The sequence below is a fragment of the Rhinichthys klamathensis genome, unplaced genomic scaffold, assembly GCF_029890125.1.
Source record: "Rhinichthys klamathensis goyatoka isolate OS25496 unplaced genomic scaffold, OSU_Roscu_1.1 h1tg000665l_1, whole genome shotgun sequence".
Taxonomy (NCBI): domain Eukaryota; kingdom Metazoa; phylum Chordata; class Actinopteri; order Cypriniformes; family Leuciscidae; genus Rhinichthys; species Rhinichthys klamathensis.
The window spans coordinates 847,810-866,969 of NW_026607104.1; the positions used below are offsets into that span (position 1 = coordinate 847,810).

Here is a 19,160-nt window from a genome sequence, read left to right on the forward strand (position 1 = left end):
TGTGCTACTCGTGCTTGCGTATAGCTACTCATAATAGACCATTTTACATAAACCTCATAACTGAAAGCAATATAAAAAAAACCTGAATGTATCATTCTAAATATAAAGTGAAAGACAAGAGTATATTTTCACCAAGTGATTAAACGACACAGGACCTTTGGAACAACATGGTTTTCCATAATTGAGGAAGACATACAGTAGGAAAGAAAAAACTGAGGAAAGTCTTGACAAATACCTACAGTTTATGGAGACATAAACAAGACCATAATAATGTCTAGACTTGACAAGATGTGGTTACAATCTTCTTACTCTGAGACATATGTAAAACTGATTTTACTATAAACTTGAGGAATTCATTTTAGTAACAATTTTTACTTATCTGATTCTGGACAATATGATATTATCTGAACTATGTCTGAATTATGTGGTGACTGTAGAATATTCAAGACCTAATGAATTGATGTTGTAATTTAAGTAGTTCTGCTATGACTTCACATGTGTGGTGAAATCTCATTGGACAGATTTTTGATGAACTCAACTACCCATAAGATGTTTAAATGTATCTATTGCAACAATAAAGCAGAACTGATGGTTTCTCACTTGATGGTAAGTTTGCATGTATTCCTATTCAACAGTCAGGTATTCAGGACTTTGTCACTTTGATGCATACAGTACGTGACATCAAGGACTATGAACTATTATGACTGACATTCAGATAAGAACGGCATCTATACACTTTAAACACTCAATGACCGGTTTATCAGGCATGCATGATATAATGTTTAGATGGCCTAAATTTGAGCAGCAAATGGCAAGTACACATTTAAAGCTCTTCTCCATTTAGTACTTGATGTACTTAAATAACTAAACCTAAAATATATATTTTTAAAAACTATATAGAAATTTAATAAAAATGACAAAAAGCAAAATTACTAAAACTTTAACAAAAATATTAATAAAAACTAATTTTAAAATATTAATAAAAAACTAATAAAGTCTCAATGATAGTAAAATAACACTGGTGCTAGCCAACTCTGAAATGTAAACATGTCAGCATTATCTTAGTAGGCAAGGCATAGTGATTATGGTTGTTGTGGTTTTTAAAGATATTTTATGTATACTATATATAATCTTAGTGTTTGCCCATTTGATCTGAGTGCAGTTTTTGGCACATTTCTAACTGACAGACAGAGGCAATGTGTCAGAATAACTGGGACGGCACTGCTTTCTGTCAAATCGAACATTTGCAGTAGCTGATCAGGTGTCTTGAGCTTCATTAATCACTTGCGGTGTGCCTCAGGGCTCAGTGCTGGGGCCAGTGCAGTTTTCAGTTACCACTTTCTTCAGCAAACTGCAGATGAAACAGATATTTTTTTATCATTAAAGTGATTAAAACATATCCAGTTACACTTTTGGAAAGCTTTAGGTCATATGGTTAACAATCTTGGGGTCTTTTAAAAAAAAAAAGTATATATATATATATATATACATTTTTTTTTTTAATTTTTTTTTTTTTTTACAAATTGCAGCTCTGAGTAAGGAAGTAGTCTTTGAGTTTGGCACATGACTTAATCTGCCAAACCATTGCCCTGCTGATTTTATTTCAGAATAGTCTATTCTCAAGTATGAATGTATGGTCTGCTTTTTTACTTTCATTTTTTTAAATCTATTTTTAATTATTTCAAAAAACATTTTCTTTATGCTTTGTGAAGCACTTTGCAAACACATATTTATTATTATACCTATTGTTGTTGTTGTTATTATTGCAATTATTTATTTTTTAATCTGCTTTAAGTAAAAAGTGTTTTGAAGCTTTAAAAGTGTTTTGTGCATTTTAGGGTAAAACTTAAAGATGAAGACAGTCATTGTAGTGTTGTCTATCCTGGGTCTCAGAGTTCCACTAAAAAATCAATAGGTTAAATAGATTAAAATAGAATTAAAATAAAACCATTCTGAACAGCGTTCTCTGTCTTCATACAGGTGGAGCAATACGCAGGTGGAGATACTGAGCAAGTAACTGTTGCGGTGAGAAAATAATTTCTGCATAACAACATCCCAAAACAATGTATTTACAAGTCTATCTACGTCTTTCTGTGAACACTGTGTTTACTGATCTAGGGTCAGCAGCTCATTGGTTCTCGTCTTGCTCAGACAGACCCCATCACCAGGAATATCTTCTTCCCTATTCCTAGAGCTGACAACGTCCCTACAAACCCTTATTTTAACTACCAATACCCATACTACCCATACTACCCACACTACTCTGCCTACACACTCCCCCCTGTTGTTATCAGTCTGCCTCCGAGAAATCCCTGAAACTGCCTGAATCATTACTTCAACAGCTTCAATGGCAGATGGCACAGGTGAAAGCTTTTCATTATGTATATTTCAGGCTGATGCTCGACAAAAAATGTCCTTCATTCAATTCTTAAACAAATATACTAAGTGTGCAATAATGTGATCTGTTTCCAATTTACTGTGTGTATCTAAAAAGGTTTAATTAAGCAATAATCACATGACCAAGGGTGCACTTCGTCCAATTATTTTGTCCATACTTGTAAAATTGTTTTACACAATAAAAGATGTAACATTGCACTACCTGTAGTGAATTTATTGTTGCTTCTGTATTATATTCATGAAATAAATAAATAAACAAACAAATAAAGATTATAAATAAATAAATAAAAGTGCCAGCTAAATAGAGGAGATTATGTTTGGTTGGATATATGGTTTGATCAGGGTTAATTTCGCCCTCTTGACACACATGACATTAAAACAGTGAAACCAGTTTAAATGAGGACTACTCATTTTATATCAAAGCAAAACAGAACTGAAAGAAATGAGCTTAATTAATCACTTGTGGTGATTAATCACTTGTGGTGTACCTCAGGGCTCTGTGCTGGGGCTAGTACTGTTGTAAAATAACATTGTAGTGAAATTATTGTTCCTTCTGTACTATATTCAATAAATAAATCAATAAAAAGTTTACCCAAAAATAATATTCTGTCATCATTTACACACCCTAGAGTGGTTCCAAACCTGTTGAACACAATAGATATTTTGAAGAGTGTTAGCAATTAAAAAGTTGACGACACCCATTGACTTCCATTGTATTATTTTTTCCCTACTCAATGGCTACCTGTTGTAGTACAACGGAAACGATTGCCACAATTCTTCAAAATATCATCGTTTGTGTTCAACAGAAGAAAGAAACTCTCACAGGGTTTGAACAACTTGAGGGTGAGTAGCTTAATGACAACATTTTCATTTTTGGGTGAACTTTAATTCCCTTTAATGTCCAGTAGTTGCGCATTACGTTTAAATTCAAATCATCACCTTTATTACACCTTATAAAAACTAAAGAATCACACATGACCTACACAGTGACGTCAAACGGTAATTTTAGTAGCGCATGTTAAGCCTAATATAGGCGTTAAGCCTAATATATAATTATACAATTTCCATTAGGCTACACGTGTCGCTTACATGTAAATATAGTCTAATTGATTACAATAGCAATGCAATTTCAATTTAAAGGTCCGTAAAATAATTATTGACTAGGTGCGTATATGTTGTTGGTAACTTATAAGTAGCTGACAGTGAGTAAACAGTTTAATGTGCAGTAACCATTTTAATCATACCTGCTAATATCACCACCGCTGAGAAGCTCATCTTCATTCTCCTTCCTCTTTCGTTTCTAACGCAGCGAGTGACTGTTGAACAGTTTCTCTATCGCACTGTAACACATGAGTGACAAGAAGAACATTCACGCGCGCATTTCGTGAGCGCGCAGGGGACACGTGCACGCCTCCGGTCTAATAATGACATGTCAGATGAGCGAAAACACCTGTCTATGGAAAAAAACAGGCGGGCAATTATGCATTCTAGGTGGATAAAAAGATAAAAAGCGAAGTATTGTAGCTTATTCGGAGTGTAGGCTGATGGCACGAATTATAAACAGTTCATCGTAAGAGACCATATATGAAGTGCAATGACCAAAACTCAACACTAGGTAGAAGCAAATCATAGATTCACCTCTGTGCACTTAGTCACCATGAAATCAAAATGATCAATTACATTTTGTTATGGTATACCACAGTGTTTATTAAAAATTGTTTATCCATGCACACTGTTTTTTTTTATTCATGCGCCTCCTAATCTTTAATCAAAATACCCCCCCCCCCCCCCTTCCTCTTGCAGCATCTCTTCTGTTCTCTTCTTTTTTTATTTTTTTTTTTTATTGCAAATTAACAAAGGAGTAATACATACAAGGTAGTGAGACACATATACAATACATAAGAGAGAAAAAGCACAAAAACAACGAAATACAAAACAGCCCAGTACAGTCATCGATAAAGTGGTGTATGTAGGGACATGAGATCCTTTCTGTGATGCAAGTGTGGATAGGGACAGTATTCTGTTCTCTTCTTCTCTTCTCTTCTCTTCTCTTCTCTTCTCTTCTCTTCTCTTCTCTTCTCTTCTCTTCTCTTCTCTTCTCTTCTCTTCTCTTCTCTTCTCTTCTCTTCTCTGAGAGGGCGGGACAATAACCTGTCACTCACTTGAGATCCACCAATAGAAAACCACAATAGCAGCCAGCAGCTATAGCCGATTACCTTAAAAATCACTGTTAAAAAATATATATATAAGTTATGACAACATTTCAAAATAACTCATCAAAATAAGTTAAGCAATTTTAAACTTTTTTATAAGTTATACAAGATTCAACTTATTTTTTAAGTCAGTTTAATGCAATTTAAGTTGAAATGACTTAAACATTTAAGTTGATTGTACTTGATTTAAAGCAGCAACATTTTTTTACAGTGTCCGACAAACGGAAGGAGATCGGTTTTCCTGTTTGTTCTTGGTTTGACATAAAGCCTATGGCTACTCTTTAATCTTAATATGATGTTTCAATATGACATTATGACCATACAAATATTAAAGACGCCGGATATTAAGATCCATTACTGAATGTAATAATAAAATCACTGTGATTATTGCTCAGCTTTTTAATTAATATATTATTCCACAAACATTGGTGTATTTTTACATAAATTGCAACTGCATGTCATTACAGATCCTTCTTGTCCTCATTGTGCCTTCGAAGAAGTTATTGTTTCTCCAATAAGCTTATTGTAAGATAATGCATAGCTCTAGGTCCAAAGGACAGATAGGCTATTGAATGTAGTTTCAAACGCATTATTTTTTAAATAATTTGGCGGATGGCAGGCGGAAGCAACATGCAGCCGCCATATCATCATCATTACAGGTTTATCCTCATTGCAAACCACATTCCATGATGATCTGTCAAAACACGTCATATAGGTGTGGAGCTCAGTAGGAACAAAGGGCATGTTGACTTTGTTTTGCAACTCACAAATGCACCAGGGCATATTATGGCGATGCTAACAGTACCAGTAATATCAATGATATCAGTAATAGTACATGACAGAATAAGACACCTGTTGAAGCATAAGGCTGGTCTAAGCTGGCCAGTTGGTTTCCAGATGAATCCGTTAAACACTGAATTATAGGCCAGATAAACTGTCTTAAACAAACCAAGAGCAGCAAACCAATTTGTGCTAAGCTGGTGTTTCGGGTACAGTACATCAAAAACATTCATTCTGTCAGCATATTAGTAGTTTAATGTGGTGAAAGAGGAAAGAATATGGACCTTTTAATTACAGACTCTAAACAGAAAGCAGTGTCATTGAGGCGCTTGTTCTGGGAACAGTCTGAGAGACATTTCAAACATGCTTTCATGGTTTCGAGAGTTTCAACATACGCAAAATGATGCAACAACCTTAATACTGACGTAGGAATATTACAACGTGCCACACTGAAATGCTCACAATGCAGAACTCAATGCATTTTAAGCAGCAAGAACTCTTTACAGAGCAGTGTTGTTTTATCATTTAGTTACTACTAGTTTTTATTAATATTTAGAATTAGTGTTTATTTTATTTCGAGTAATGAAAACGTTTTTTGATAGTTTTAGTTAGTTATAAGTTAATTAAGGGCGACATTGTGGGCCGAATGCACCCAAAAGCTGAATGCTGATTCCAGATCTGGTTTAGTTTCGGCAAGCAGCTTTTGGGGCGACCGCGGGCCGTAATTCAACCTCGATTCAGCTCAGAATCAATTTGCTATATCTGCATGGGAAGCGGACAGAAAACAAGACGACTGATGACTGAAATGCAGAAAGATTAAAAGAAAACAAAAAAGGTCAAATAAAAGATGTCCACCAACATCAGCACCAAAGTCTCCCCTATAATTTCCCGTATCGTATGTGACGTAATGCCGAGTGGGCGTGGCCTACAGGTGTGCCGAAACTTGGAGCAGTTTTAATGTTGACGAGACCGACAGTCACGTGACTTTCAACAATAGCCAGATTTAATGGGATCCTCCCACCAGAAGTTTCTACTGTCCTTATACTTTTTAAACACTCGAAACAAAAGTAATTAATTTCCAGAGGGGCTACTCTTTGAGTGTTTGTGATCTCTCAAATCTGCCATGCGAACTCCTGGGATTTTTATTTTCGGGATGGTGTTCGCGCCGTGCGGGTGGATTCTGGAGCTGGTCAGCACAGTGGCTCCAGGCTGGCGCACGATCAACAACATCCCCGGAGAATCCATCGATCTGGTCCTCCAGCAAGGATTATGGGACATCTGCAAGACTTACTCATCGTCCCGGGATATTCAGTGCAACCAGCCGGACACTCAGTACTTCGGCGCGCAGATCATCCAGATCGCGCGAGGCTTGATGCTGGCGTCACTCATCCTCAATGTCATCGCTTTCGGCGTGGCGTCGGTCGGAGTCCGGTGCTGGAGAGACACCCCGCACTGGACGGTCGCGGGCGTCGGAGGTGTCCTCATCTTCATCTCAGGGGTCCTCACCATCATCCCAGTGGCGTGGTACACTCACATGATGACCTCCATCTTCTCCACGTCCACCGACATTCGTGTGGGATACTGCCTGGTGCTGGGCTTCATCGGCGGGTGCATGGAGGTGCTCGGGGGTTTGGTGATGTCCATCGGGTTGTGTCGGCGCTGTGACGGACGGAAGCCGAGGACAGACACGCGCAGAATCCCGGTGCCCAGTGTTATCAGCGGGAGCAGTGTCCCGTACTACTCCAAACGCACTGAGATGGACCTCACACGAGCGAAGACGCAACAGGACCGTCGACCAGTGAACACGACGACTAAAGCACAACCTTACGACTCAGATTTGTAAAATACTAAACTTTTAAACCTTGTGAACGCAAGACCCTTACGACAAACACCACTGTAACCATCGATCGCTTCCGCGTGAAAATAGTTAGTAGATATAAAATAGTAGTTTGTCATTCAGATTGATCAAATCAGTCTTTCCAATCCCTGCTAAAAACAAAACAAAAAACACACAGCTAAATAGTTTTTTATTTTTATTGTCTGTTATGTTTTGTTACATTTTAGCTTTTTAGTTCACGTTGAACATTTTGTGTGTGGGCGCGTGGAAAGGCTTTTTTTGATTAACTATAAATCATCATGTGACCATCTGTTTTACCACCTGTATAATCATTGATGTTATCAGTGTAAGGTCATATCAACTGTGGCGGGAATCATGGTTACTATTATACATGTTGTTAAGGGAAGTGAGGTTTTGAGGTATATCGAAGAGCACTAACACCATCAGTTTGGTTTTATATTTTGCACTTTATAATGTAAAGCCCTTGTAATTTTATTGGCAGTACCTTCACTGTCTTATAGCACACTGGGCTCTAATGTGTAAATACAGTAACTTATCAGGAACCTCTTAAGTTTGCACAGTTATACCAACTGCAAAAAAGCAAACACATTCTTCTGAAGTAAGCTAATATTTGCACTGCACACGGTACAGAAGTGTATGTCTCCAGACATAACCATGTAAAATATCTTAGTGGAAGTTTTTTTTTTTTTTTTTCACAGTAATGTTGTAATTGACATCCATCCATCAATATTAATGCAAATGGTTGAAGGCTGTTTATTTCTCTGTATTTTTATTATGGTGATGATGAACACTGTCAAGAGCTGTGGCTCATACATTTACCTGCATGAATATAATAAATGAAGCTAAAAATTGCTCATTTGGAACAATGTCGGGTACAACTTCATGCGTCCTAATAATAAAAAGTATCCTCTTCTTGCATTTCCATTAATAATCTATTTTTAAACGTGATTACATTTAAAATTCCATTTTATGGAAGTCATAATTATGACACAACAGAAATTAAATAACATTAAGCCATTAATTTAGTATGTCTTATGACATTAAGTCATAATTATGAAAAACAATTATGAAATTATTATGACATTGAAATTCTGAAATACTTCATATGTAAAAAAAATGAGATAGCCGAAATTATGACTTTTTAAGTCAATTTGGACTTAGTATGTCTTCATTTCAACTTTCCATCTCATAAATATGACTTAATTATTGTGATTAACAAAAAAACTGTAAAGCAGTTGTTAAACAAACCCCATCATGAAACAGAAAATCTGGACAAAATGTATTTAATGCATAAAAATTAAAGTTATTTGGCCAAAAGAAATGAATTAATGAACTATATTAAGTTACAGCATGTAAAACAACAAGAATAAGAAGGCATATGAATACACTGAAATTTTTTTTTCATTCATCCAATTAAACAAATTTAGGGTAATGGTTCACATCTATATTTTATAACTTGAGCCAGTGAAAAAATATATAACTTTTCCTAATGTGTGTATATCTATTACATGAGAATATGTGGTAACCATTATGGTGCTCAGTGTTTCCTTTAGTTGGGCAGTTTGTGGTCTTTATAACAGTGTATAGATACAAATGTGAAACATCTAATATGAAAACATCTATTTTAAGACCATTTTGTACTGATTGAAAACTGATTGATCGAAACCAACACAGAACCAACAAATGTTTATGCAGATGAACTTCTGACCTGAAACCTCACTGTTACTCAGTGAGTAAATAACCACTGTAAACAGCTTTTCTCTGTGACAACTTGCTCCAGTCAACCCTATTTATCCCCTAGCCCTTGCATACTGGTATTCCAGGTATTAACTGAAAAATGGCATGCAGTAAAAACCAGTTTTGTCTGAGTTTAAACCAGGCATTCGACGCCACGCCCTTCAGATGCTAATCACAGAGAACCACCTCCTTCAGGTTTCAGTGCGTTTCTTCTTAAGCACCAGAGACGCTAGACTCGCTTTAGACGGGGACGGCTGCTCAACCCTCAACCATGCGTACACCAGGGATCTTGATATTCGGCATGGTCCTGGCCCCCTGCGGATGGATCCTAGACCTGACCAGCACGGTTGCACCCAACTGGCGCACCATCAACAACCTGGCCGGCCAATCTGTGGATCTGGTGGTGGAGCAAGGAATCTGGGACATCTGCAATACCTTCACAACGTCTAGATCGCAACTGTGCAACCAACGCACCAATGACCAAACGTACTTCAACAACCAGATCATTCCGATCGCTCAAGGAATGATGATCGCGTCGTTGATCGTGACCATCCTTGGCCTAGCGGTGGCGACGCCTGGAGTCAGATGCTGGAGGGACAGACCTAGATGGATCCTGGCTAGTATCGGCGGGCTCCTCATCTTCTGCTCCGGAGTCCTGACCATTATTCCTATTGCGTGGTACACTCATCTTCTCAACAGCCTCAACTCCACCTCGGTCAAGAGAGACCCATTGAGAGCGGATGACATTCGTGTGGGATACTGCATCATTTTGGGCTTCATCGGAGGCATCATGGAGGTCCTCGGCGGATTGGTGATGTTCGTCGGGATCTGCTCCTGCTGCGGTGGACGGAACCGCGGAGAAAAGCCTGCAATCAACACAGGAAGACCAGCGACCAGAACAGCGACCAGGCTAGCGGACAGACCAACGCCTCTGCCCAGGGTCAACATACCGAGAAGCTACACCAGTGAAAGCAGTGTACCGTACTCGCAGAAGTCACTGGACGACGACCTGGACTTCCCGAGAGCCAAACCCCGGGACAGGGGGATCGTCAACACATCCTACAGCGGAAGACCATACGATGCTGATCTGTAAAATGACTATCGCATACTGTGAATATTAGATTACCACTTGTGAACGCCGTGCTAGCTGTCTACAACTGGAGTGTACACTTGTTACACCAGTACTTTTGAATGTTTACAACAGAAAGCGATCGTGCTTTTGCCAGTTGCACTCTCAGGTTAAGTAACATGAGGACTTTAATTTTAGACTTGTAAATAGCCAAAAATGTAACTTCCAGTCGAAGGTTTGTAATACGGCTTAAAATCTACTCATGCATCTTAATCTAGCCTAATGATATTATCACATTAATACTGAAGGATTTAAGAAAAATGAATTGTGCAATATTTTTTTCTTTTGCTGCTGGAAAAAGTTTTCTGTTCAGGGTTTTCTGTGATGCAGTATAACTAGTAATACTGGTTGTTTGAGTTTGATCCTTACTGCAAGCATGTGGGTCATGTCTGAACTGTAATATAATAAGTGTTACGGTTTAATGAAGGGCAGAAAGCAGATAACTTACATTCTTCAGTCTGGAAGCATCAAAAAAAAAACTTACCTGTTACACAAATGACAACAATAAATGAATGAAGCTCATTAATCATGAACTGTAAAAACAGATACTTATAAGAGCAACAAGGTGTAAATGAGGTTAAATGGTAATAAAACCATCCAGATAAAGGAAGTAGAGTTTTAATGTGACTTTATTTTGCTGTAACTCATCAGATCATGTCATATTTCCACTCCTCGGGGTTCAAGGTTTGTGTGCTTTCTAACAGCAATAAAACATATTTTAAATCTCTTTGTAACCTTTTTTTTTTTGTATTAAAGTACTATTTATTTAAAACAAATAGTGTTGTCCATTTGTATCGATAACCACTATTATTCAAATGACCACCTAAAGAAATTAATATCAATATGGCTACACCTTTTAACACTGGTTTAAAAAGAATAACTACAATAGTATATTGTAGATGTTATACTATAATAAGAATGCTAATGATAGTATACTTTGGACTTTTGTAAAACCAAAACTTATACACAAAAAAGCACTTGCTATAGAAATATATGGAGCTAACTTTGTAATTTATCCAACTAAATATAAAATTAAACAAACTTGATGTTTATTTTTGCATGCATTGATAACAGATGGAAACAAACTAAAGTATATAGCAAACTAAATGTATTCAGATTATTAAAGATGTAAAATGTCAAATGGAAAATACCTTCTATTTCATGTGGAAACATAATGATATATATATATAATATTAGCAAATATTGTTGAAGTGCATTGGATCAATCTTTCAGTTTGCCTGAAATACAAACAGTCATAATTATACAAACAAAAAAATATTTATTATAAAATACTGTACAAAAAGGGTTTCATGCAGAGCTGTTGTGTAACTACAAAAGTAAAATTAAATACAACTAAGACCCATAGAAATTGTGGTGCCTGTTTTCCATAAATGTCTGAAAGAGATACACATCAGTCCATGATACTAATCAGCTTTCAGTCAGTGAAACTCACCGGACAGGCCAGAGCTAAATATAACCGCACTGGAATACCTGGTGTGTTTTACAAACAAGTCAATGCATGTTTAACAGGAACGCCAGTCCAAACTATCCATGTTTAGAAATCATCTAAATGTGTTGCACATGCAATAGTTTTCATTTAAATGTGGAGTGCATGCAGAGCTACTTAAATACCTGCAAATGTACACCAATAACATATGAATATATTCATGCACATCTCAGTGCGAGGAACGTGTCATGGTGGAAAGCTGATGTGTTTGACGTACAAGTGCTTTATGCGTTGATTGTACTGTTTGAAGAGGGAAACAAAGAGAGAGAAACGGTGTGAGTTTACTTTTGTGACAGAGTTCATCTGGGTCATTGTCTGTGATGTAGAATGAAAGACAAACCTGTTTTATGGCACGCTACATTAAGACATGTTAAATATGCGCTCCATTTCTCATCAGGGATTCTTCAGCGGCCTTTTTTCTGTTGACAGAGGTAAAATCAGTTTACAGACTTCATGAATGCTTTAAAAGGTTGGTCTCTTTTTAAAGAAGACACTCGGCAGATTAAAATAGAAAATAACGTGCACTCTAAAACGGCTATAAATTCAAAGCCGCGTGTCTAATCAAGTTGTGTCCCAAATTCAAACTTGATATAACAAAAACTGAGGTTCCTGTGAGATTTTGTTTAGGCGCTGTACCAAAAATAGCCACCAAGTGACAACCACAATCTATTGAATTTGGTGCGTTCTCTTCTATCGAGTGCCAAATATAGAAACCTTGAGTCTCACGATATGCGTTTCATCAAAGATTTGATTATTACAGTGCAGTACATTTTAGAAACATGACATCGCCTGCTAGGGGGAGGAGCCAGATGAAAGGTTTTAAAGTCCCCCTGATGTCAATCATTTTATCCCAATTTAAGCATTTTTTCATGCCTTAAAATATCTTGAATGTAACTCGACACCCTTGCCTCATTTAGCATATGCGGTTCTATGAATATGGAAATGAGCCCCGCCTCCACTCACTCACTCAGCTCAGAGATCCACTGGTTGACGATCACACGTTGATCTGATTGGTTACAAGGTAGTGTGTGACGTCAGAAACACCAGCGATTTCAAACCGTGTTTTTGAGACTGTCTTTGGTTCTCTGCAGTTTGAGTGCAAAACACTCAGCAATAGTGCTGACTTATGCTTTAAGACAAACCATGTGTAAATTCATATTAAAAACACCACATAGAAAAATAAACAAGATTATTTTCACCAAAGGGGAACTTTAAAGTCAAAATTCAAAACGCTTTTCAGTGTTTTGATTATTTAAGCTTCCGAAATCGAATGATACCTAATTTATGATGATTCCTTAAAGCTGCAGTAGGGAGTTTTGAGAAAACGTTGACTTAGCCTAAAAATTTGAACAAGCACAACTTACAGGTCCCACCCCCTTGCTCTCTGCTGCGCTACAGCCCTCCCTCCACAGCTCGTCCTCCACAGCGGAGCCTGTCGTGAACGCACAGGCTAGTAAACAGGGCCACCGATAACAGCGGATAAAAAGTTATATGGCACATTCACTAATAGGTACTAAATGTCAATAATATGCTTTACATTGACTATGGCCTGCCCATACTTTGACTACAAACTTGGTCCTCAAATCATTATGTATTTTGTAATACATGTAACGTTGCACTCTTTCTATAAGTTATAAATAGCTAGTAAGATTACGTTAATATAACGGTAACTAACGTTACAGTATGTAAGTAATTATTCTAGCGATATATAATGCTAGATAAGGTGTGCTAGTACATTATTTCAGCAACATGACAAGCCAGTGAATTAGCAGGTTTCAATTGTTGCTTAGCAGAGTGCGTGACATTTTATCTACATGTTATGCGGCTAGAGTTTTGACACCGAGTCAATGGGCTCTGTGTAATTCTTTCTTTTTCGCTTGTTTATCGTCATCAGTCTTTTTCCTTTTACCTCTTTGTTTTATGAGCAGGTGTCACTCCAGAATTGGCAGTTTAGGTTGTTTCTCCGTCATAAGCACAGCTGCAGCTCGCCGGCAATCTTGAGTTTGAATGACGGCTCGCGCTCCGGCGCTCGCGCTGTGCAAGAGAGGGGTGTGATCAGCGCGTACACGAGCGTGATTGACACTGCTATGACACTCCTCTCGGCTCTGATTGTTTCTGACCGGGAGCGTGTATTTCTTGCAAATGGCAATAGGACCACTGGGAGGAGCCAGAGGAGCTTGATTTTTACACAGATTATCTGTCTCATATTCTACTGTCAGGACATAATGACAGTTTTAGCAAATAAATTTTTTCAAAAGTTACCTACAGCAGCTTTAAATATTTATATAAGCGCACAATAAATAAATAAATAAGAGCACAAAGTGAACAGGTTAATACACGTGCCGAGTTCTTAGAAAATATACATTTCTCTTTGTATTCATGTTGGATTTATACTATATATAGTAAGGCTGGGCGTTATGACGGTATATACTATCGTGACCACGGTATAAAGTGTCCATCGCTAGAGTTTCCTATATCATTAATTTCGCGGTATGAAAATATATCCGCGTAGCACAGTACTACTTAAAGTTAAAAACCCGTGAGAGTAAAGAGAGGGATGTGCTTGATGACACATAGCTGAGAAACCACCTCTCAAGACCGCACGCGGCCGTCAATTCAGTTCTCTTTCATGTCTTATTGCGCTTGAATGGTCAGATAGATGTACGATAATGTCAAAATGCCTGTCGTCTGAATTATTCACATAAAAATAGTCGGTTATGTCTTAAATTACCGTAAACAGTTCTGTGAAAACCAGATGCGTGTCAGTAAATTGGATCAGTGCATTCGGTCTTAAAGGGACAGCAGCATAATAAACTGGTGTCTGTCGCAATGTTAATCAAACAACAAAAGACAAACAGAAAATCACTCACTGATCTTGACTGAATCACTTTTGTATCTTTGATAAGAATCAGTTCATATTTGATTCATACAGTGAAGACTATGCCGTGTTTTAGTTATACACTATTCAATTTCTGTAGTATTTCTTGGTACGTTAAATAAACCTACTGTAGTTAAAAAACGTAAAGTTTATTTAATTTGTATCTTTGTTCTATTGCATTTGTCCTATTGTTTGTAATTTGCTGCTTTGTTCTTATTTTTAATAAGAAAATAAAAATAAAAATATAATTTCTCTCACCGTGAAATAAGATTTTGGTCATATTGCCCACCCCTACTGTATAGTATATATTTAAAAACCTTTATAACATTTCATTTCACTGTACTGTAAATGTGTTGTAACCATTAAAATCATTTTCAAGAAGTTTTTAAATATATTTTCTAAGGGTAAAATGATTTATTCATTCATAAAGTTTTTGAGGAGTTGGAACACATGGCATTTTACCAAACGAACTAACCTTACAATTACTCTTAAAAATAAAGGTTCTTTATTGGCATTGATGGTTCCATGTAGAACCTTTAACGTCCATAGAACATTTCCATTCCACAAAAAGTTCTTTAGATGATTAAATTGTTATTTTAAGAACTGTTCGCTGGAAGGTTCTTTGGGGAATCAAAAATGGTTATTCTACAGCATTGCTGCAAACCCCCCAAAACCTTCTGAAATCTTTACTTTAAGAGTGTGGTCATAAAAAGTTCCAATTATAGAAGGTCTGCAGGGCTTGAATAAATTAATAAAAAATAATAATGAATAACCAGAAATAGAAAGAAATCTAGGCAAAGTCTCACCTCTTCTTTGCCTTTTGCCTTTGTCGGAAAAATGCCATCCCAAAGAACAGGACGATGAAGCCGACGATGACCACCAGGACGCCGACGGTGAGTGGAACAGACAGAGCCTCATTGATGGTTTCGTCACAGGAGTCTCCCGTGTATCCCAGCGTACACTCACAGCCGGGCTCCCCGTTGGCCAGCACACATCTACCATACTGGCATATGACATGTTCACATGCAACCAGAAGACGAGACACGCCACCTTCTTCATCCAGAGGACTGGTGGACGGGGCAGACATACCCAAGCTCTGGAGTCAAACACACACAAACTGCTGCATAAATTGGGTTCGAGAACACAGACACACCCCTCAAAATCTCTTAGTGGCAACAAGGTTGTGGACAGTGGGGTAAGATGTGCCACCTCCTACAAAACTTCTAGTGTTTCTCAAATCCAACACCCGGGACTAACCTTGCAGATGCCTTCCTATATTACAACCCACAAAGAAGCTGACGAGTTGAATCATACGTTTTTATTGAAATATGTATGTAGGTGGGTCTCCAGGGCTGGAGTTGAGAAACATTGCTCTAGGCAACTACGCCCAGTTGTTTTTCAGGATCTGTCTAATCCGGGGATTGGCAACCTAGGTCCTGGAGAGTTTAGCTCCAACCCTGAAAAACCCTCACCTGCTTGTTGTAGCCTTAGTAATCCATTGATTAGCCTGAAGATATTGATTAGAGTTGGAGCTAAACTCTGCAGGACAGCGGCACCCAAGGACTGACGTCGTCTATCCCTGCTCTAATCGAATGTAATCAGAAGAAAGCAGCAATATCACAAGCCCAAAGAAATATCATTTCTCAAAAAGGTGTGCCGCGACACATCTTACCCCACTATATGGGTAACGGATAGGTTGAATTAACGGAGAGGACATAATGAAAAAATACTTCTAAAAGATTTCTTATTAATGATCATAAATACTACTGAAAGTGGACTGTGAATTAAATTTCTAACACCAATCCTAAAAGGATCAAACAATTAAACAGATTATATGTGGAATTGCATTTTTTTACGTTCAAACAGGACGATCTTATTCAATTCTTATTTGAGCCTTTCTTTTCTGATAAAAAAAAAAACTAACTAAATTAATTCTTTAGAAATAGACAAAGTAAAATATTTATCTCAGTGTAAACTTGACCACTACCAGGAAGCAAATGTATATAGCATTTTTAGGCAAATTCTCCAAGCAAATGAACATATGAAGACATCTGAAACACACTACCTTATCAAACAGTTAAGTGTCAATGGAAACATTCAGAAAGCGCGTTATAGACAAAATAACTATACAGGGAGTGTCCAGATAGCCTACTCACCACTTCCCAAGTCAAAGGTGGAAAACACAAGCAAACCCCTAGGTGTTTAACTGTATACAATCGTGGAAGAGAAACCAGTGACGGAAATGTCTTTAGAGGAGCTGAACGGCTTGACACGAGAAGAATAAAGCAATGCTCCCAAGCAGAAAAGAAAGACCCACCCATTCACACATCACCTGGTTAACTCGGTGAAACAAGATTCCTGTTTGGTCGCCTACCATGTGGGCAAGGAGGAGTGAACTTCAGGTCAAAATAAGGGCCAGAGATGAAGATAACAGTGCAGTAACAGTCTGACAACATTTAAATCAGTGTTGTACGGTTGTACCATGCGGGCGCTGACACCCTATAAACAATCACATATTTCCGGCGGCGGCGCGCGTCTCACTCACATTGCGATCCACAGCGCCTCTTAAGGTCACGTGAGGACAACTGCCAAAATCTGATTTAATTCGTATTTTAGTGCAGATATGTTTTATGGCTAAATAAAATTAAGTCAAACGATAGCTTTATGCGAGAAAGAGACCGAAAATCAACTCACGGAGTCTATAAATCATTCCAAATGTTTTTGCAATTTAAGATTCAAAGAAAGATAACTGAAGTCAAAACGTTATAATAATCTTAAAAATGTTATATGAAAATGAACTCGGATTTTGTTGTTGGTGCCTACAATACTGCTGCAGCAGTATCTCAAAACGTGTTACTATTTCTCTGGAATAATGTAGGCTAAAATGTAGAAATGAATTCATTGATTTTACTCGGCTGGTGTCCAGTAGTAGCCTAGGCCTATACTGCCCGAATCATTCAGTAGAGCCGATTCAAAGAATCAGGTTGTGTTCGAGTCGCAAAAAAGAAAAAAAAAAAAACACTTAAAAAAATAAGATTCTTGTAAACAAATAGTATTGAGTATTTGCTGTACTTTTTATTGGGTTCTTTGCTTTATGCGAATGATTTAATAGTTCTTTATTTTTTTTAAATCTCCATTATAAACCAACAGTAACTTAAAGGGTTAGTCCACCCAAAAATGAAAATTATGTCATTAACGACTCCCTCTCATGTCGTTCCAAGCCCATAAGACCTCCGTTCATCTTCGGAACACAGTTTAAGATATTTTAGATTTAGTCCGAGAGCTTTCTGTCCCTCCGTTGAAAATGTACACTGTATACTGTCCTTGTCCAGAAAGGAAATAAAGACATCAAAGTAGTCCATGTGACATCAGTGGGTTAGTTAGAATGTATTGAAGCATCGAAAATACATTTTGGTCCAAAAATAACAAAAACTACGACTTTATTCAGCATCGTATTGTCTTCCGGTTCTGTTGTCAATCCGCTTCAGTGACGCTGCTGACGTGTATCTGGTGCGTCCGTGTATTCGGGTTCAAATATATATGGCTGGCCAAAAAAAGTTCAAGTCTTCCTCTGTGTCGAAATCCTTAGACATGTTTGCAAAGATTGTTTTGTTTATAGCGTGCGTCTCCCTCAGACTGAACGAAGCTCGGGCGCACCAGACACACGTCAGCAGCGTCTTACGTCAGCACTGAACGCGGATCCACAACAGAACCGGAAGACAATACAATGCTGAATACATTTATTATTTTTGGAACAAAATGTATTTTCGATGCCTCAAAACATTCTAACTAACCCACTGATGTCACATGGACTACTTCGATGATGTCTTTATTTCCTTTCTGGACAAGGACAGTATACCGTACATACATTTTCAATGGAGGGACAGAAAGCTCTCGGACTAAATCTAAAATATCTTAAACCGTTCCGGAAATCTTACGGGCTTGGGACAACATGAGGGCGAGATCATTTTTATTTTTGGGTGAACACTTTAAATTTGTGTGGAAAAGCTCAACTCTTAATAAATAACCTGAACTGTTGAGATGAGCATTTTATATCATGGAGGCCTGTATGGAATTCCACAGAAAATACACAATTTCATGCAGAATTTAAACACCCATTAATCAACAATTTAGCATATCATATCACATAATGAGCTAATCTTATGTGGACCAACAAGTGAAAAAGCAAACAAAAACCACAAAACAAGTGGAGATTTTTTGCTGGGAAAACACAGCTTTGACGTCAAAACAGAGAGCCCTTAGTCCCGATTCACACTGGAGAGCCTCTTGTTCAGATACTGGCTCATGTTTCGGTGAGGGCGATGGGGTGGAGTAACAGAGTATTGAAAGTAGGCCTGGTTTTGCATAGCCAAACAAGCCTTTTGTGTTGTGCATAGAAGCAGACAGAAGTGACTCAAGCCCAAGGAGGAACACCATTTATAAAAAGGCAACTCAAATAACCATTCAATAAAGCCATCAAAGCTTTGAGCGAGAGCTATAGGAAAATACACACCCACAAAATAAGGGTATATTACAACTATGTGAGGCACTCCCATATTGAGCAAAGAACAGCAGATCAACTTATTGCCAAACATCTGCTTCTTACATTTAAAAGTAGTTTCAAGTTAGAAACATTTAAAAGTAGTTTCAAGTTAGAAATA

General features: G+C 37.6%; 2 protein-coding genes across 2 annotated transcripts; both read left to right on the forward strand.

Annotated features, from left to right (window-relative positions):
• Positions 1-6,335: 6,335 nt before the first annotated feature.
• Positions 6,336-7,391, forward strand: cldn23.2 (claudin 23.2). The gene has a single exon (XM_056241699.1). It carries the CDS (start codon positions 6,514-6,516, stop codon positions 7,231-7,233), a length of 720 nt encoding a protein of 239 aa, XP_056097674.1. The 5' UTR covers positions 6,336-6,513; the 3' UTR covers positions 7,234-7,391.
• A 1,791-nt stretch (positions 7,392-9,182) lies between these two features.
• cldn23.1 (claudin 23.1) lies at positions 9,183-10,428 on the forward strand. The gene has a single exon (XM_056241698.1). The coding sequence runs from the start codon at positions 9,257-9,259 to the stop codon at positions 10,076-10,078; it is 822 nt and encodes a 273-aa protein (XP_056097673.1). The 5' UTR covers positions 9,183-9,256; the 3' UTR covers positions 10,079-10,428.
• Positions 10,429-19,160: the final 8,732 nt, after the last annotated feature.